This window comes from Rhodnius prolixus, unplaced genomic scaffold (assembly GCF_049639745.1).
Source record: "Rhodnius prolixus isolate KJV_2025 unplaced genomic scaffold, Rpr scaffold_4, whole genome shotgun sequence".
NCBI lineage: Eukaryota > Metazoa > Arthropoda > Insecta > Hemiptera > Reduviidae > Rhodnius > Rhodnius prolixus.
In genome coordinates this window covers 28,212,523-28,233,502 of record NW_027411614.1, presented here as the reverse complement: position 1 = coordinate 28,233,502, position 20,980 = coordinate 28,212,523, and the positions used below count along the sequence as shown (strand labels likewise).

The 20,980-nt window shown below is 34.4% G+C and overlaps 2 protein-coding genes across 3 annotated transcripts in view; one reads left to right on the top strand and one right to left on the bottom strand.

Moving 5' to 3' along the window:
• LOC141456038 (transforming growth factor-beta-induced protein ig-h3) overlaps positions 1–18,235 on the bottom strand; it is a 63,839-nt gene extending 45,604 nt beyond the window's left edge. Inside the window, exon 1 of the mRNA XM_074131628.1 lies at positions 18,011–18,235. Coding sequence (XP_073987729.1) covers positions 18,011–18,179 — 169 coding nt within the window. The 5' untranslated portion in view covers positions 18,180–18,235. The remainder of the gene's footprint in view (positions 1–18,010) is intronic.
• The window catches only part of LOC141456036 (uncharacterized), a 32,064-nt gene continuing 15,457 nt past the window's right edge, over positions 4,374–20,980 (top strand). The window contains exons 1-2 of one of the 2 annotated variants that reach the window (XM_074131624.1): positions 4,374–4,678; positions 19,080–19,312. In XM_074131624.1, coding sequence (XP_073987725.1) covers positions 19,258–19,312 — 55 coding nt within the window. In that variant the 5' untranslated portion in view covers positions 4,374–4,678; positions 19,080–19,257. Of the gene's footprint in view, positions 4,679–16,795; positions 17,699–19,079; positions 19,313–20,980 lie in introns of those variants that run through there. The other variant, XM_074131626.1, reaches the window with a different exon arrangement.

Sequence of the window (20,980 nt, the reverse complement as noted above, 5' to 3'; positions counted from 1 at the left end):
TCCAGCTAATTCGATCAATAGTTATCATTTATTTTAATGACTTGAGTTGTAGAAGTTAAATACTATATAAATGAAGAAGTTATTAATGTATAAGAAAGTAATATTTTAGTAATTTTTTAGTTAAATTATGTAGTTTATTTTGTTTTCAGTATATTTCATTCTAATTTTGCTTATTTAACTGTTCATTTAAATTTATTTTAATTGCTTTCTGTTTTTTCTTATTATTTTGAAATCTTTTGAATTTTGTTAAATACAATTCGAACTCTTAATACCCCAAAAGGAGAGGCTTTTACTCTGTAAAGGGTGTTAATAAAGGTATATTATTATTAGTAAAGTAAAGTAATCGCCTATTTTTTCAGGCAGGGCTTAACGTCCAACTACCATTTACTAGGTGTCGTGGACGGAGGCGACTAGCAAACGTACTTTACTATTTCTCGTTTAACCATTAAATAAAAATCCAAGGCCAAGACCGGGAATCGAACCCAGTACCACAATGCATATTAGCTTTGCAGGTCTCCCTCTTAACCCGCTCGGCTACAGTGGCGCCTAGCTTTATTATTATTATTTAGATTATTATTTAGATTATTTTATAGACGCATTTAACAAATATATCGAAATGAAACAGCGCTTCAAAATAGATATTTCGAATACGTTTCAAATTCAATTGCCGTTTAAATCTTTCTTCAATTACAGACAATAGAAATTAAAAAACCAAAACCAAATAACGATAAAATGGCAAGAGGAATTGCTAAAATTAACAAATGAGAACTTAAAATAAAAATCCAGGTATCCAAATTTTAGGTACAGCCAAACCACGTCCTGAATTTAAGGGTTTAACAAAAAGAATTATTAACAATTTTTTCTTTGAAGCAGATAGCAAGTAGTTGAACAACTTGAGATTACTGCTGACATTCACAGAATTAATAGCCGCTCATTTAGTTCACACTTAACGCATAATCTATTTTTAATTTTGTTATGTACAATGATTTTTATTATTTCTCAATCTTGTTTTAACTTGTTAATTCTATATTTGTAATTGTCAAGTTAGTAAGTTGATTTTTTAAAAAAAATTAATTATTACAAGTTCAATGGTACCTTATTTGCAACAAAATCGGTCAGGTCATCAATTTGAGTGGTTATTTGTTTGAGTAACCTACAAAAAAATTTAGTATCTAAATTTCACCTCCAGAATTTGCTTATAATTAAATAAATTTTGCAAAGGCAGCGTTTACTTTTTTTGAAAAGTGGGTGACGGCAAAAGAAAAAAAATAGCTTGGTAATCTACTGACAATGCACTTAAGAATTACAATGTCGGCTCCTTAGAAAAAATATTTAAAACTTCTTGATTGAAAACATTCTAAAAATCGCGGATTCTTGATTAAAACTATCGTATTAAATCTCAAAATCTATTATATCTTCCATACTTCTACTGGAAAATCTATGCAGCATCAAGTTACTTGATTTGGCCCAATGCAAATCTATTTCCTACTTTAAATCCATCGATTATACTGAAGCTGAAATTAAAAATCTGTACAAACACCGACATACTTTAGAAATCCACAATTATCAAGTTCTAACTTACAAATTTTAATTAAATCGATGAGGCAATAGATCTTTCAAAAATATTTATCCCCAGGGCCGGATTTTCCTTGAAACCTAGGGCCTCAAGATCAAGAGGCGCCTACATTCAAATTGTTAGCAAAATTAAAATTACGAGGGGGTACCCAAAAAAAACCGGAATTATTTTTTAAAAGCTATTTATTTACAAATTTTTTACAGAACAACCTTATCCCCTTCAAAATACTCTCCATTACAACTAATACATTTGTCCCACCGGTGCTTCCACTGTTCGAAACATTTTTTGTAGTCATCTTTAGAAATGGCTGTCAGCTCCTTCTTCGTTTTTTTCTTGACCTCTTCAATGTTGTCAAATCGGTGACCTTTCATGCCCTTTTTCATGCGTGGAAATAAGAAAAAGTCGCACGGAGCCAGGTCAGGCGAGTAAGGTGCGTGGGGCAGCGGAACCATGCCATTTTTAGCCAAAAACTGTGTAACAGAGATGGCTATGTGTGCAGGTGCATTGTCGTGGTGGAAGAACCAGTCTCCTGTTTGCCACAAATCGGGTCTTTTTTGGCGAACACTATTGCACAATCTTTTCAAAACTTCCAAATACAAGGTTTGATTGACGGTCTGACCTGGGGGGACAAACTCTGAATGGACTACGCCTTTGGCATCAAAAAAGCAAATCAGCATTGTTTTGATGTTTGACTTGACTTGACGACATTTTTTTGGTCGGGGTGAAGATGACGTCTTCCATTGGCTCGACTGTTGCTTTGTTTCTGGGTCATAACCATAGCACCATGACTCATCACCAGTAATGACCTTTGACAGAAAGTCTGGATCAGTTTCAAGCTGTTGTTTCAAAGCACGACATGTTTCAACTCGATGTTCTTTTTGATTGTCAGTCAGAACTCGAGGAACAAACTTGGCAGGCAGCAACCCTTTTCATCCCCAAATCTTCCGTTAAAATTCGCTGAACCGAGCTCCAAGATAACCCACTACTCTCTGACAGTTGATCAATTGTCTGTCGACGGTCTGTGAACACCAGCTCTCGAATTTTTTCAACATTTTCGTCGATTCGGGCAGTTGATGGACGTCCAGAACGAGGTTTGTCATCAATCGACATGTCGCCATTTTTAAACCGAGTAAACCACTCGTATACTTGAGTTTTTCCCATAGCGTCATCTTTGTAAGCTGTTTTCAACATTAAAACACTTTCAGCAGCATTTTTGCCGAGTAGAAAACAAAATTTCAGAGCTGCACGTTGTTCACTTAAACTTGCCATCATAAAAAACGAAAAAAGAACAAAACAGCGCTGGTAAAAACAATCACTGCAGATGAACAGAACAAGCCAGGCAGACAACACAGGCAGGACTGAACTGGCAAGGAATTGCGCTATACACGTCTAGCAGCAGAAATGCGTACTACATAAGCTCCATGCGCGGCAACGCAATTCCGGTTATTTTTGGGTACCCCCTCGTACACCATTCTAAAAACATTACCAATAACAACATGTTTCATTTAAGATATTGATATATATTACACAGTAGTGATTTATTTAATATCTCTCATGTAATTTACAACCTTAAAAATGAGAGGTGAAAGGGCCTCATAAGTGGAATAGCCTAGGGCCTCTTTTCACCTAAATCCGGCTCTGCTTATCCCACTAAACACTTTTCAGCTGAAGTAATAGATTTCTCTTAGAATAGAATACAATAAATCTTCATTACAAGAAATACATATGTACAAAAAAAATAGTAAATATACGATGTATCAAATGCATAAAACATTGTTGTAACCTTCATAACAAGTAAGGATAACAAGAAAGGTTAAGGTATAGGGATTAGAATGCAGCGAAAATGAGGAAAAACCAGCAGCTAGATTTCTCTTAAGTGACATCCTAAACAAAGCTTTTTTATGAAATGAAATCAATGTAGAATGTAAAAATATTTTTGAACAAATGGTTCGTCAACAAATGTTCTACTTTAAAAAAGGGGAAGAGTAAACAATTTAAAGGTTTTTTAAAATAAGTAATTATGTATGATAAAGGCAAAACACAACCTTTCGTGCTCAGTAAAAATAAAATACGCATTCTTTTAGGCATTTCTAAAAGATCTGGGAAAAGTGCATAATCCTTAAACAGTTGTGGACATTGTTTAAGAAAATTGCAGTATTATTATCACCAAAATGTTGTACCAATTGAGAAATGTTTTTTCGTGGCCAATATTCTGTTGTTTCAATTGTGGGGACTAAATTATTTTTGATTATCGTCAATTCCATTTTGGATTGTTTCATAACACATTTGGAGTTTCTATTCCGTTAGCGGGATATATTGTTACAACTGTGCAATATCAAATTAACAAAATAGTAATCATAATCAGCGGAAATGGTGTTTCATACAATTTGTTTCAATATTTTGAAAAACTATTTCTCACCTCCATTAACCGAGTTAGCGCTTTTAGAAAACTAGTACACATAGAAGTGATTCTTCTTCAGTGTCAGAGCGTTTCTGTGATAGAAGGAGCGTCTACTGAGTTAAAGAAGTGAGAGTAGAAGCCCTGTGACGGACTGGTGTCCTGTGATGACGTAAGAGAGTGTGGATAAGGTAATAATATGTACGGTGCATAGTTATAGACAGGTGGAGATCAATGACCCCTGGCCACATTCCTTCTCATTAACACTCTATATTTATAGTTAGCCTCTTTCCACTCCGCCGCAAGCACCCCCTTTTCCCATTGGCTAGTGATTAGTTGGTAGAGAGTCTGAATAACCTTCCCTTCTATTATGTAGCCTAGACCAACTCATAAAGCTGATGTCACCACCTTTTACGGTTTAAAATTTTGTTTTCTTGTTTTTTGTTTTTGACTTTATGTTCCAACTTAAAAAAAACTCAGTGGCACATTCTCCTTGAATGCGACACGTATTAAATGTCTTCCATATCCACTTTAATTTTTCGTAGAAATTGTGTTATTCATTATTTCGTCGAGTGGTTCAGACAGTATAAATTAGAAACTTCAGTGTTATCTGCCCTTTATGTTCATGCATTCACCGACCTTCATCGTCACTGCACAACCAAAAGCTGCTGTAGTTTCATTAAGGCCAAGTTCGCTTCTGTAAGGTAAATAGTCTGTACGCATGCATTTAAAGAACGAATTCAGAACTTAAAGTAGTACTATTGGCAGATACTTATGCAATCATCTTCCGAAAGGAATCATTACATCTTACGAAAGTACATATTAAAAAAACATTTGGCATTAATAAAGAAATAAGATTAAATTAAATGAACAAGTACAATAGTTCTAAGCAAACTCGTGTTTAGTATGTTATGTTCATGTTCTGATTTATTTGTTTTTTACCTTTGCTAAATTGGGATAACAGTTATAGGATTCGCAGAATATCGCTCATTCTTAAAATTCTTCATCGCGAAATTGAGAATTTGGGCTGGCGAAATGATAACTTGTTTTCACCATCAGATAACAAGTAAAGGCGATAATTTTTTTTTGTTGGTAAATGTGCCATCTTCACTTAGGTTATCTTCTACTTATGTCTCAAAATGCCCTTCTCTGTAAATCTGACGAAAATGTGAAGATTATCCAGTTTAAATTGTCTTATTGGACTCCCACAACAATTTACGAGGTGTGGCTACTAAATAACGAGACTGATGCTGCTACAGAAGAACTATGCATACGCCAAATCCTAACGACCGACAGCTGTGTAGTGCAAAGCCTTCTCTTTCGATTGTAGCGTCTCACGTGTTTGTAGAGAAATCTGTCTGACCGTCATTTGTACAAGAGGTGTTAGTTTCGTTTTGCCAAAAAACATGATACTACACATGAAGTAGAGCAACGAATTGTCGTGAAATTTCACATGAATCTTGGTAAAACCGCTAATGAAACTTATCTTTTATTAAAAGAAGTTTATGGCGATCAATGTTAATCACGAGATTTTGAGTGGTTCAAGCGTTTCCAAGATGGCCGAGAAGACGTCAGAGATGATGACCGCCCAGGTCGCCCTTCCACGTCCAAAACGGATGAAAATATCGATTATAATTAATTAACATTACTACCGTGAGGTACTTGCTTAACTCCGTGAAAGAGTAAGGAAAAAACGACCCGATTTGTGGAAGAACAAGTCATGGGTTCTCCATCAAGACAACGCGCCGGCTCACACTGCATTGTCTGTCAAGACGTTTCTAGCCAAGTACATACAACTTTCCAGTTTCAGGCCATCCGCCTTATTCGCCTGACCTGACCCCATATGACTTTTATCTGTTCCCTAAAGTCAAATCTCCATTAAAAGGAACACGATTTCAGTTCTTTGAAGCTGTGAAAGAAAAAGCGGCACGCGTCATGCAGGAGTTCACAGAAAAAGACTTCCAGCACTGTTTCGAACAATAGTAAATTCGCATGGAGCGTTGTAGGGATAGGGGAAGGGTGTATATTGAAGGTGATAATAACTAAATATGTATAAATTTAAAATAAAATGTTTTACAGCAATAGTTTTGTTAATTAATTAATTCTCACCTCGTATGCTGGTTGTGAGACAGATAAGTGATATTACTGTTAAAAGCATTTTTCTGAAGTTTATACCATACTCCATGGCTATCGAGGATTGATCTTGAAGATTCACTCCCTGATTTTTGACAGCTAAAAAAAAAGGTTATTACTCAAGACGAATTTCGGAAATTGCATTCGCCACTATTCTGGATACCGATTTACTTGGATATTGTTCGTTATTTATTTATTTTTATTTTTAATGATTTAAGGCGCGTCAACATCTAAGGTTATTGGCACCCGGAGCGTTTTTCAGTGCACTGCCGGCCTCCGGACAGTGTTCTCTCGTTACAGACAATACTGTCCATCACCGGACAGTGAGCTGTAAGAAGCTCCTAGAAAGAGAAAATCTAAGGGTCAGCAGCTGGATTCGAACCCGGGACCTCCGCGTGGGAGTCCAGTTCGCTAACCGCATAGCTAATCCCTTCTCTTTTTTGATCATTATTATAATTATTTATAATTTTGTCTGTGCCTATTGTCTCTAACATTTGTACCATGCGAGCCTTCAAGAGGTTAAAAGAGTTGAGCTTTCCTCCATACCTAAAGTGGATATGATATATATTTGTAAATTTAGGTTGTGTTGCGTACCATTGGGTTTTACTTCTTTCTTCTCCACTTTGCATTCTTATCTTTCAATAAAATACTTTAATACTGAATGGCTTTGATTTTCTGAGTCACAGCATTCTTTTATCTTCTTTAGTCGCATGTTTAGATAAACTCATGTTGAAAAATTTCTCCTTCAGCGTAAGAAGGCGAATTCTGTTGCCCAATTTTGGACCGAACACAACAAGGCTGGACCCGGCTCCAGTTATGGTTTCACATTCACCATAAAAGAAAAGAAAAAGAGTTTAATATTTTTTGGGGGATCCCCCTAATCTCAACCACAACAATTTTTTGGAGAGCTGAAAGTTCACGGTACACATTTCGGATTTGTTTAAAATTAATGTTTACTTCAATATAATAATTTCAATCATAACTTGACTTTAACAAGTCAATAAATAAGAGCACTAAGATACATCGGATCCATCAGATGTATTTAAAAACTATAAAATCCATAGTTGATAGAAAATTCGTAATAAAAAAGAGAAAATTTACTTCAAAATTGCAGCAAACCTCAATAATGTTAAAAATAAGTCAATTTTTTGTTACGTTTTGCTCTCTGATGGTAATTGTCCTGCAAACAAAAAACATTTTTTAAACCTATTTAAGACTAAAAACAAAACAGTGCTTTAGATCGAGTTAAACAATCCTACAACTTATGTAGTAAGCTCGCTGAAACATTGTTGTGGCAGACCACAAACCAAACTGTACGTTTAGCGGGGGCGTGGCGCTACATTTACAGTCCGTGTGTAAACTACCAAGTCTGACACAGAACTTTCACTGCAGACTATTGCACAGTTTGGAGCATGGGAATAATAAAAGTCCCATCTTATTACGTACAATAAATATGTATACAATTGGAAGACACAAAGTAACTTAGAGAAATATTTAAATAATAATTTCAGTAAGAAAAATGAGAGAGTAAACTGCAAACTTTTCTTAAACATTAGGGATTTACGAGGGTCGTTTGAAAAGTCCGTGCAAAGTCAGAGAGATAGCACTACTGGCGCGTATCGAGGTTATGTTTAGTTAGTAGCATCTCTTGGAAGAACACACACCAAGTTTCAGCCAGATCGGTCTATTTCTTTGTGTTTGGCATTCGTTTGAATCGAGGAAGTCGAGTGATTTTCAAAAAATGGACGAAAAAGAATTTCGTGTGTTGATTAAACACTACTTTATGAAAGGCAAAACGCCTCAGGAGACTAAAGAGAAGCTTGATAAACATTATGGTGACTCTGCACCTTCGTTTAGAACAGTTTATAAGTGGTTTCAAAATTATCGGAGTGGCTATATGGGCACAAGTGACGCTGAACGTTCTGGACGCCCTGTTGAGGTTACTACTCCAGAAAACATTGATAAAATCCATGATATGGTGATGGATGACAGAAGAGTGAAGGTGCGTGAGATTGCTAGTGCTGTGGGCATCTCGAATGAACGGGTACATAATATTTTGCATCAACATTTGGACATGACAAAGCTATCCGCAAGATGGGTGCCGCGATTGCTCACGCTTGACCAAAAACGAAATCGTGTGAAGTGTTGCAAGGACGGTTTGCAGCTGTTCCAGAAGAATCCGCAGGACTTTAAGCGTCGTTTCGTTACTGTGGATGAAACATGGATACATCATTACACTCCTGAGACCAAAGAACAATCTAAACAATGGGTTACCAAGGGGGAATCTGCGCCAAAATAGGCGAAGACTGTTCCTTCGGCCGGAAAGATTATGGCGACTGTCTTTTGAGATTCGCAAGGAATAATCCTCATCGACTATCTGGAAAAGGGTAAAACTATTACAGGTGCATATTATTCATCGTTATTGGACCGTTTGAAAACCGAGCTGCAAGAAAAACGCCCACGATTGGCCCACAAAAAAGTCCTCTTCCATCACGACAACGCACCAGCTCACACCTCAGCAGTTGTGGTCGCAAAATTAATGGAAATAGGGTTCCAACTCGTTTCACATCCCCCCTATTCTCCAGACTTGGCTCCCTCGGACTACTATTTCTTCCCCAATATGAAGAAATGGCTGGCGGGAAAAAGATTTTATTCAAACGAGGAGGTGATTGCAGAAACGAATGGCTATTTTTCAGACTTGGACAAATCCTATTATTCGGAAGGGATCAACAAACTAGAGCAGCGTTGGACGAAGTGTATAAGCCTAAAAGGAGACTATGTTGAAAAATAAAAAAGGTTTACCCCAAAAAATTAAGTAGTTTTTATTTTTGCACGGACTTTTCAAACGACCCTCGTATACGTTAACATTAGGAAGTACGATAGGATGAAAAAATAACTGCCTGTTTCAGTCATTTGTATTTTTTTTATTATGCCGAGCTTTCGACCTAGGGACTAGGTCTTCTTCAGGGCTAATTTACAATGTAATATTTTACATCATTAAAGGGTTGGTTTGTTTTCTGTCTAGTCTGTTCATGGACTGAGTGTGATGACAGAAACTGGCAGTTATTTTTTTCATCCTATTGAAACTATGAATCAGTCACCAAAAATAATGAACATTTATTAGGAAGTACGTTTACAAGTATATTATTAGCTTACAAGGGTTTAAGCCAATTCTTGATTTATTTCTTATAATTTCGCTTTGTTTTGACGTAACTAATTTAATTTTATATACAGGGGGTTCATTTTAAGACGGCTCAAATGCATTTTATGCTTAAACGGTTATTCTGAGCAAAAAATGGTAGAGGAAAAATTTGTTGCCCATCACCTCTAGTTTCAGAATATGTGACCTGATTTTAGATTCTTGATCGCGTACGCAGCAGACGCGCGTCCAAATGTAAGGGTTTGCAGATGACCCCCATTTTCATATACACAGTTTTAAAGAGTATAAAAAAGTTATGAAAGAAACCGAAAACCGCAATACGATATCTTTAATATTAAAGGTGCTAGGCCATTTCAAAATCTGATATTTATTAATCATATTTCAATTTGTTAACTTGTTATCAAAGAGAAAGAAGAGCATGCGATAGGTCATTTTTATGTATTTTTTCATCCCCTTTCTTCTGAAAATATTGCCAAGGCAGTAAAGCTAGTATTTTTCTTAACATCGGGAAATAAGTCGTTTTCCGAGTGATTTTCTAAGCAATAATCAAATGTTAAGAGCTTTAGATGTTCTCAAGCATACACAAAATGGCTAAAAAATAATTTTATATCTGTTACAAACAAGAAGTTGCGTTTAATTGCCAAAAAAATGGGAAACCTCCTGCACCATATTTAAGTGATCAATATCTTTAATTTAAAGGATCAAACTTATTCCTTAATTTATCAAATAATGCACTTTACGCAGCTTGTGCAGCATGTACAGTGCCTTCAAAGGTGCCTCCTCTGGCTCGCAAGCCAGGTTAGCCAGGAGGTTATCAACTACTCCCTGTATCTGAGGAGGCACCTTTGATATGTTGTTTTTTAAATAAATATGTTCAAATGAGTAATTCTATTCAAGGAGCAATAAAAACAAAAAAGTTCAAAATTTGTTCACTAAGAAAGATAGTTTTACGCAAAAAAATAAAGGAAAACTAATAGAATATTTCTAATTTTATCTAAGAAATTAGAAATCAAGTAGAATTTTGAACTAATGCGTTATTTGATTTTTTTTAAAGATATTTTTTTACCACACACTTCGAAATAGTTATTCCTTATCCTTAAAGATTTTTACAAATGGGTCAGTAATGATCTGTAATGTTGTTTTACATACATCGTTCTTTAAAAGTTACGTTAACATTAGTAACTATTCTCAAATACAGAAATCAATAGATCGTATTCAACTTCCGTAAGATTTTTATAGAATTAGATTAGATTCATTACTAGCATCATTTTTCACTTCAATCAGTTCCAAATTAAGGCCTGACAGTTATTCTTTAATTGTGCAGTCAAATTGATTTTGAAATATTGAAATATCTTTTTTTCTGCAACCATGTAGGGAAGTTCTCATTACTCAATTAAAATCAGCTGTGTAATGCCCAACTTCCCACACTAGTGGGGGGAAATTCCCATTAGTGTCACTTTCCGCACTAGTGAGTGAAACAACTTTATTGTCTTCCTTGATATAAGAAGTTTTGTTATTAAATATTTTCTGTAAAACTTAATAAGCTTATTTAAATTTATTTTATCTAAATAATTAAAAAACGAATATTAAAAAATAAAATAAAAATTGAAAGGAATATAGAAATAAAAATAATACTTTAATAAATAATTAGATATTTTTAATTATAACAGTTAAAAAGGTTATAGTGTTACCTTATAGAAATTTAAAATGGATTCTAGTGATGCCTGTTTAGAAAACACTCCTCCATCAATAAAAGAAACAGCAGAAAATGTAATAAGTAATGTAAATACGTAAGTAATGTAAATACGTAAGTAATGTAAATAATTGTAATATAACAATAAATGTTTATAATAAATAAATTACTTTTTGTAGACTGTAAAAATGAAATTTTTAATTTTATTAGTTAATAAATGGTTGCAGAAAAAATATAATATTTAACTCTAGTGTAAAGTATTTTCCTCACACTCGGCAATTTGCACTTGCACTCGCATCGCTTCGCTCGCTCGTGCGTGCAAACCCTGCCTCGCGTGAGGAAAAGTACTACTTTCCACACTTGTTAAATAAATAACTATTTGCAAATATATCAAGATCCGAAAATGCTATTGTAATTTCAGTTTAAGATACGATATTGGCACAATTTGAGGGGAGGGAAGTTTCGCTTAAATTTGAATGTTTTGTTCAGCATGGAAATCGGCCAAAGTTGTGATTGTTTTTGTTTCAAGTAATGTAAATTATTTTCTGCGATATAACTACGTTACAACTATTTCCAACATAACAAGCCCTTCCCCAAAAATTTAAATTGAAATTCCTTAAGATATCCCACGGTGTATATAGCTAACGCTAATTTCCATAGCCATTCATTGTTCGATAATAGTGGTTATACGTAGTTTTTCCCAACTATTATTTCTCTGTGTTCAAAATATTTAACTTTTTCATTATTGAATATCGAACTGCTTCATGGAGGGCAAAATTAGAATATTAAATCGCTTATTTAAAAAAAAAAAAAATTGTGGATCAATTTGCGGTGAAGTTCACTTTGCGAATAAAGTTAACTGCTGAACCACTGTTTAGGTACCAATTAGGTAAAAACCAATCATCTTAAACTATAGACAATCCGTTTTCTCCACAAACCCGATACAAATTATACAATACTAACAATAACACCGAATTAAAAATAATAACAAAACACTAATAACAACATAAAGCCACTATAATACCACACCATAGCAGCCTCATAACTAGGGAACGGATTCGTATGTATCTACATATTTTTGTCTAGGTAATTTACAGACGTTTTACAACTAGAAGTATTCATACTGACACTCTTTAAGCCGTTTGAGCCTACTTTTATTTCACATATTTCCACATATTTGGATGTTATCGCATATTTATACATATTTGATTAAAATAAATAAATATTTCTACATATTTAATCAAAATATGTACATATTTTTCATTTTGGGCATATTTTCATAATTGGGAGGTGGTTGGCAGGAACTGTGAACCACAGACTGTAGGGCTGTGAATCACAGTGGTTAAAAAAGTGTTCTTAAAAGCACCAAGTCGCATTAAAATGCTAAAAGATCTCAATCCAGACTTGTGCCTTCCACCAGAACCAATATTGACAAGATGGGGTACTTGGCTGGAAGCAGCTCATTATTACTATGAAAACTACAATAAAATCAAGAATGACCTTTCACATCTCGAAGACGAAGCAGTAGCGATAAATACAGCCAAGTCTTTATTCGAGAAACCTAATTTAAGGAATGACCTTGCTTGCATTCATTTCTGACAATTGCGTATTTCTTGGACAAGCCATTACCCAACTTGAGTCCCAAAATGTTCGACTGACAGAAAACGTGTCCAACGTTAAAAAAGTCATCGAAAAGGTGGAAGGAATACCTGGGAGTAAGGGAGATCTGATCAGATCAAAACTGGTGGAAGTACTGAGCAAGAACAAAGGGTGGGAGACCATCTGCCAGATTTCTGATATTATCAGTGGAACAGAAATCACCTCAGAACATCGTGTACCCTTTACAACCAACGAGATAACTTCTTTCAGCAAGGCACCTATAACATTTGTAGATGTTGAACGATCTTTTAGTCGTTACAAGTCCATCTTACGCCCAGATCGTCGTCACTTTACGTTCCAATATTTGAAATTTCATGTGGTTGCAAACAATTTCGAAGAGTGAAGTTTCAAAATTGAAAATTTAACACATCTTTTTATAAATAGTAAAAATGTTCTTTGTTGTATAAATGATTATAACATGTAAAAACAAATTATTTTGTTCCTAATAAATTATTATAAATTGTAAAAATATTCTTTTCTTGTATAACTTGCCCCCCCCCCCAAAAAAAATCCATTTTCATAAAAAAAAATGTCCATTTTACTTAAATATTCCAGAAAATATTTTAAGAAAATCACATATTTTCCACATAATTGACGAAAATAAATGCATATTTTAATTAAATATTTGGCATTTTTAAATACATAAAAATCCGTTCCTTACTCATAACTTAAGCAATAAACCCTTTAAAGCTACATAACCCTGGGCTGTTTGCTAAGAACACAAAGCAAAAAAAAAAAAATGGTATCTAAGCAACATTCTTTTAACATAGCAACACACGAGTATAAAGTCGTCTTTTAAAATTAATTAGTTTTAAAATTAATTCCGTAAAGACCTGCATTTTGTACGATAAAAGAAAATCGTCTTGCGTTTAAAATAGATTATTTGAGGCGCCACGGTAGCCGAGCGGGTTAAGAGGCGAGACCTGCAAAGCTAATATGCATTGTGGTACTGGGTTCGATTCCCGGTCTTGGCCTTGGATTTTATTTAATGGTTAAATGAGAAATAGTAAAGTACGTTTGCTAGTTGCCTCCGTCCACGACACCTAGTAAATGGTAGTTGGACGTTAAGCCCCGCCTGAAAAAATAGGCGATTACTTTACTTTAAAATAGATTATTTGTCTTCTTTTTGATATACATACTTAGCTAATATCTCTTTCTTTACAGTAAACTGTAAACGATAAACTCAAAAATCTATTTATTTATTGTCTTTTCCGAGTCCATTGTATGCGGCATAAGTTTATAATACATTATTAACGCATAACTCAAGTCTCTACAAATTAATTTTTCGTGATGGGTTTACAAGGAAATGTAACAGTATTAATAAAGATTTTTCTTTATTTTTTATACGAGATCTGCCAAACATTTCGCCTTTTTCTTTGATTTTGACGGTTCTGATTTTCATAGTGGATTTAAAAAACAAAAAGGGGGAAAATGCTCCTATACAAAAATTATTGAAATAAGTTTAGATTTTTCAACCAATTTTAAGTCGTGAAGACTACAGAACAATCGTCGACTGTACACTTCCCTTCTTGCTCCAATATGGACTTACGGACTTGAACTTTACGGGACAGCTAAACGATCTAACATCAACAGATTACAAACACTCCAATCTAAAATACTCCGCCGAATTGTAAACGCTCCCTTTTATGTCAGTAACCACTCCATCCATACACACAGACCTCAACATTCCATTTATACCAGAACTTGCCAAAACCCGCTACAACACATTCCACCAAAAACTATCATTTCACCCTAATCCTTTAGCTGCAAACCTATTCTCAACCACACTTCCCTCCAACCCCCGAAGACGGCTGAGGCGCCGTTGGCCCCGTGACCAACTGGTAGACTAATGATGGTCATCACTGGATGATCATCATTCATGATTGCCATGCCATTTTTATTGTACGCACAGCATATTTACTTATTGTACTGCACGAGTGCAGGTGTAAATTTCAAATAAAAGATATAAAAAAAAAAAAAAGTCGTGAAGAAGACTTGAATTACGCTTTCTAAAATAGCGATTTTACAATCTTCTGGCAGAAGATGTTCCGAAACGTATTTTATAAATTAGAATCCTTGGATAAAATTACAAAATCAAAGGAAATCAAAGTTTAAGAGAGTGAACCGGCTTGTTTTATTTCAAAATATCAACAAATTGGATAAAAAAATCTACCAATGAACACGTACACTTTAGAGCCTTGAGTACAATACTATGAGAATGTAGCTCGACTGTTCGCACCAGCTGATTTTAGATAAGTACTTTTTGTAATAAGATTTTAACATTTAAGTATTCTTACCAAATCATGCTTATTCTAGTATTCTATATTTAATTCTATATTAATTCAAACAAAAATCTAGTAATTTTGAAAATATTGGTGAGCCGAAGGCGCAGGATAAAAGCAACGATAAAACAAAAATGATTAGGAAAAGATATCACTCCAGCAAAGAAGCACACATGTTCCCAATGGGCCAGTAACATTTCCAAAAAAATTAGCGAAAATCCTGCAGCAACGAAGAGTTTTCTGATTGAAAAGAATGAAATAAAATTAAAGATTGTCCTGCCTATTTCTACTGTCGGAGACATAGGGCGTTAAACCACGTCATCCCTATTGTATTAATTAAACCAAGAACACTATTTGGCGTGGTCTGTGAGGTAGCCAGATACTCTTGTGGAGAGAAATATTAAAAGTCGCAGCCGTTACTGCATGGAGGACTACGCCTACCTTAACCATGGTAGTTTTGTTGATATGTTGGTACCTCTTCAATAGTTAGTGGGCAATCGGGAATGAGTCAAAAACAGTTAGTATCTGTAACTTGGATATGACCAATAAGAGTTGGGAATTCACCAACAAATTTCCCATTTTCAAGGACTTTTTTTTTTGGATAAAATGACGAGAATTTAATGAATTTTTTTACAGATGATTCTAGGCAGGATCAGGTTTCTGGATTCAAAGAGGAACGATCAGAACTGTGCCATTAGGGCATTTAACTAAGTTTTCCAGACTGAGGCACATGAAATAATAGAATACTGCTAGACACTAGACAATAACCTAAATGATACAACAGAAATAAAGATCTTTCTATAAACCTTAAAGGGATTAGCTCTGATTACCAGATGAAATTCTAAGCTGGTAAGAGAAGTCTTCTGGATCATATTGCCCATGGAAGGATAGTTAGAATCATCTGGATCCCTGAAAATCCAAGGATTAAGAGAAACGAAAAAAGTTGATGAACTTGCAAGCAAGTGGTTTAGTAGTGTTTCATTTCAGAGAATCGATGTAACAACGTGATTATTTGATAGTGGAGGCCGAATGAATTGGTAATTCTCTGTACTGAAGTGCAGAGGCTGTCTACAAGGCCACAAGAGTTTTTATAGAAAAAATTAGTCCGGAAACTATAAGAATCTAGTTGGATTTACATTCAAGAGTACTGACTACACGTGCAACTGTGGCGGGGCACCTGAAGGAAGTCCAATGCCATCTGGAAATAGTGTTGAGTAAAAAAGTGAAGAGAGATGTTTATCATTATTTGGCACAGAGACCCTCAGACACTGCATTGAGAGCGACTGACTAGAAAACTTTAAGGGATTTTTCTTTTTATAATAGCTTTTGAAGGTTCAGATCCGTTCAGATCAGGTTCAGCGTTTTTGAAGTCTTAGTAATAATAATTAATAGAATACATCATCTCGCAGGCGCCACGGTAGCCGGGCGGGTTAAGAGTCGAGACCTGTAAAGCTAGTGTGCATTGTGGTACTGGGTTCGATTCCCGGTCTTAGGCCTTGGATTTTATTTAATGGTTAATAAAAGAAATTTACAGTAAAGTATGTTTGCTAGTCGTCTCCGTCCACGACACCTAATTGGGTAGTTGGACGTCAAGCCCGCCTGAAAAAATAGACGATTACTTTACATCATCATCTGAGTTACACCAGATAATTCTGAACGGATGAGCATGGCGACTGTGTCAATTGTTTGGAATTAAATTTTCATCGAAATACATGTTGCAAGAAATTATGTTTTTAGCAATTGAAAGTCAACCAAAAAAAAGAAATAGACAAGCTTCTTTGCTTTGAATCTTACAGCTTCTAAAAATCCTGTAACAGAATGAGTAACGATTTATCAGTTTTCTGGTTATTTCAATGGCTTCAGGTATTTTCTTTAATTCTTGCCAAGAAAATTAATGATTTTTGTTCTTAACTAACTGCAAGCTAATATTTTCTTTGGGCAAAAAATTGGGTTTTACCATTTGGTTACTGCTTGGAAAGGACACCTTTAGGACATTATTTTTCTTTCCTTAATTAAGTTATATTTGAAATTTGTCTATTTAGTTTAATTCGGCTAATTTATTTCTATAGAAATATACAAGTTTAATTAATTTTACAATAGTAGCTATCAAAAATCAAACAAAGGAAGCAAAAATTAACTTAATTTTACCGTTTGTGAATTAATATTATTAGGGATGCTATTAATTCAGTGGTTGGAGAAGATTTTTAATTTAATTCTTCTGATATTTCCTATTAATGATATGTTTGAGTTAAATGAACGTAAATACAAATATTCTTTGAATCAATCCTCTGTATACCTGAAGTCAACATTTTAAAATCTTATTCTGCACTGGAAAAGTGCTTATTCCCTGATCAATTTAAATTTAACACATTGCTAAGTGAATATCTTAAGCTCTTAACATAGCGGAAAATGGTGGACACCTTACCATACAATTTTGCCCTACAAATCTTCGGATATGGTACTTATAGACAAATGATTTCGAAAGATCAAATGATCAACCTGGAGATGATTAAAATAAAAATAATTCCAAACGCTATGCGAATTTTCATTTTTTATTTATGCAGCGCCAATGTAATCTAATGATATTCCCGCCCATAGAAAAAACATTTTTTCTTTGGAAAGAAAAATGTTTATAACACTAAAAAAGTAAGCAAATCTTTCTCTTAATAAGATGGAGAAAAAAGGAAGTTTGAAAAGTTGTGAATTTGTGGATACTTCAACTGGATTAGGCAGAACTAGTAAAAGAACAAACGTTCCGTAAAATTGTAATACAAAGTACTATTCCAAAATCTTGCAGGTAACGAACTTTCCTAAATCCAGCATCAAGGTGTATTGTTAAGTATTGTTAGAAGATACACGATCATACGGCCTCTTTTGTACAGTTTATAAGCTTATTGTTGTGCTGATGATACTTAATAGTTCATATCCTATTGCGCCTTAATTCACCCACTATTGGGGGAGCGCAACTGGCTGTTCGCTAGATTAAGTTTTCTTTAGGTAACAGTCATAGAGCGGCGACCCTAACATGCTTCAAAACAATCTTTTTAAAGTCCAAGTTTATAAAGTGTAACACTTTTTTTTTTTTTTTTTATTCTTTTTATTTAATTACCTGACATGGCGACATCATCATTATTAAAGACGATCCACAACGAAAAGAAATGATCTACACCCAGCTTAGCGGTGAGCTCACCATCAATACCGGCTGTATTTGGTAGCTGTGTTACGGCTGTAACGAACGACAGATAAGAGACGAGTATTGAGTATGAAAGGCACCTCATAGTTCGATCAACCTAAGCAAGGCACACGTGAGATACTGAAGAAAGAATCAGTTCTACAAGTGTAGTAGACCAAACTGCACAACACAGTGGCGCTCAAAACGGAAGAAAGTGGGACTAAATGGGTCTGGTGAAGTAGCGTGGAGGTGTGACAGAAGTTAAGGAGTAAGGGATGATTTTCCTACATACGCCTGCTTTACTCTAGGAGTTTAGGAATAAAGGAATGCTTCTCTCACATAGGCTTACTTTGCACTTGAATTTTTATTGCTTTCTCCTATTTTTCTAAGCTTGATTCGCACTCTACACTTTGCTAATTTTAATATTTAATTTCATTTAATCAATTAATTTAAGTTTTTAACGGTCTCTTTTCTTTCTTCGCCTTATGGTTAAATTAAAATTTATTCATTTTCAGTAATGCTGATTACATGTTTAGTCTCCGAGTTAATATGAAAATTTATTTGAATTATACATATATATATATATATACGTAAAGCTTTAAATTATCTAAAATCCTCTGTCTCATGAACATTCTACTAGAGCATAATCATTAATTGCTTTAAGAGATTTTACAGTTCTGCGCCAGCAAATAAATTAGCGTTTTATGGTACTTGATAATCAAACATTTTCTCCAAGAATAAATGACTTAAAATCGATTTCGATACATGTTTAAGTCTTTTTTCTGTATTAAAAATTTATTATGTTATATACATTACCAATAATTAATTATGTATACTAAGTTATGCAAAAATAATAATAACAACAATCAAATACTATATGGAATGCTAATTACACAAACAGTTTCCATATATGTAAATATATATAAAATTAATAGATATCAATAAAAAAATTTAAAAAAATCATTATCTGTGTGAAGTAATTTTTTCTATGTATATTTAATTTCAGACACGTCTACATCTGAGGTCATTGTCGCCTGGAGACTTTTGCATTGGATTGCCGACCTCAGGACAGTGTTTTCTAACTTCTAGTTACAACACTGACCAACTCCGGACAGTGAGCTGTAAGAAGCATCCAGGAAGAGAGAAATCACTGACATACTTCCTTAAAATAGAAGCAACTTTCAATGTACTTAGTTCGTTCTGCATGCAACTATAAAATACAAGTGAATGTTCTTGTAGGTAAGTATGTCTGTCTTTCAGAAAGAATATGTCAGAAAGAACTAATTTTTATTTTCCATCTAACCACATCTCATAGGCAAAAAATCTATGGATGTTTGTTTGTGAATTCCTAATAAGTTCTTACTCCGTTGTACCGCTTTCGGCACAAAGCTGTGCTCTTGGAAAGTATAGTTTCATTTTGCTCCAGAAAACACTGTTAATTTCCATGGAAAAGTGTACAATTCAGTATATAAAAGTATTCATCCTTGAAATTTAAACTATGTGTTTTCGACCTGCATTTGTTGTAATGTAGGAACCAAAGTATATTGTTCGTTCCTATAAATTAATGTCGAATTTTGAAGGTGAGATGAAAGCAGTTAGGGAAGCCTGTAGCCGGGATGAATCTTAAATTTTATGTCAGTTAAAATTTGCGTATAGGTCATAAAATTCAGAATAACGAGAACATGTTGTGAGCTGCCTCACTGTAGTCCTGCAGAGAAATTCCATATACAATTTTAATTAAGCAGAGGAGTCCAAATAATATTTGGATTAGTATTAGCTTTCTTAAATTTAAGTTGCAGGTTGTTATGAAAGACTAAGATTTTTTTTTTTTTTTTGAAAAATTTGTTTGGTTGGATCAGTCTTGGAGTCTGAAGGGCCAACTAGGCCCTGTATGAAAGGAAAAATGGAAAAAAAAGTTGAATGCATGGGAAAGGAGAATGCTTGGAACCTGGAGGATCAGGAAGAACGAAGAACAATGGCAGAAGTTCGGTCGTACGTATCTGATATTGTATGAGAAGACAAAGCAGTTTAAATATCTGAGACAAGTTAGTGAGGATGCCCACTAGAGTAACCCGAAAAGCTAATCTCGCTTGTGATGGCTGCAGGGGCTAGAAAATATTTTTAAAGAAATTGGAACGAGAGGTTAATGAAGAAATGTTCTTGTAAAAGAAGACTGTGAAAGAGTGATTCAAGCAGCCCAGGTCCAAGTATGTAGAAGAAAGGTTGGTGGGTAGTTCGGTCATTTTTTTTTAAATTAATATCAAGACTCCTTTAAGGTTTATTACATGGACAAGATCTGATATGAACAAGGTGGAATGATCATTGCATGCAAATGTAAGAGATCAATTGTATCTCCTAATTCACAACAAATAAATCTGGTATGAAAACTTTCACGAATGATGAACAATGATTTTCGATACTTTCCACATAAATTTAATTAGTACATCCTTTCCGTCAGAGGACATTATCTTCTCTAATAACAGTTATCTACTAGTCTAATCTATAGACATTGCTAACAAATACTATTGTTTTTAAATCTGTGAAGGGAACATTGAATACTGCGTCCGTGCGGCTTTGAAGTAGGATTCCTGTTATAGTGGATTTAGAAGTAGCAGGTACTTAGACTCAGATGAGTGTTAGAATTTAGATTACTGTTCATATTAGTGTGTAAAAATAGATTTATCTAGGAATGTTATTTAGATTGCATTTGGATCAAAAACTATAATTGTAGGTAGTTCCTCTATCAGTCCAATAAACTTCCAAAAGTGCTTTCTTGCCCTACCTAGCGGTAATGCTTAAAACTAAAATACCCTTTTAGTTTTTAAAAACGCCACTACGAGCAACGTTTGCATTTTCAATTTAAAATTATTCCCTCTTTCATTTCATTTTCCATTTTAAAAATTCAAT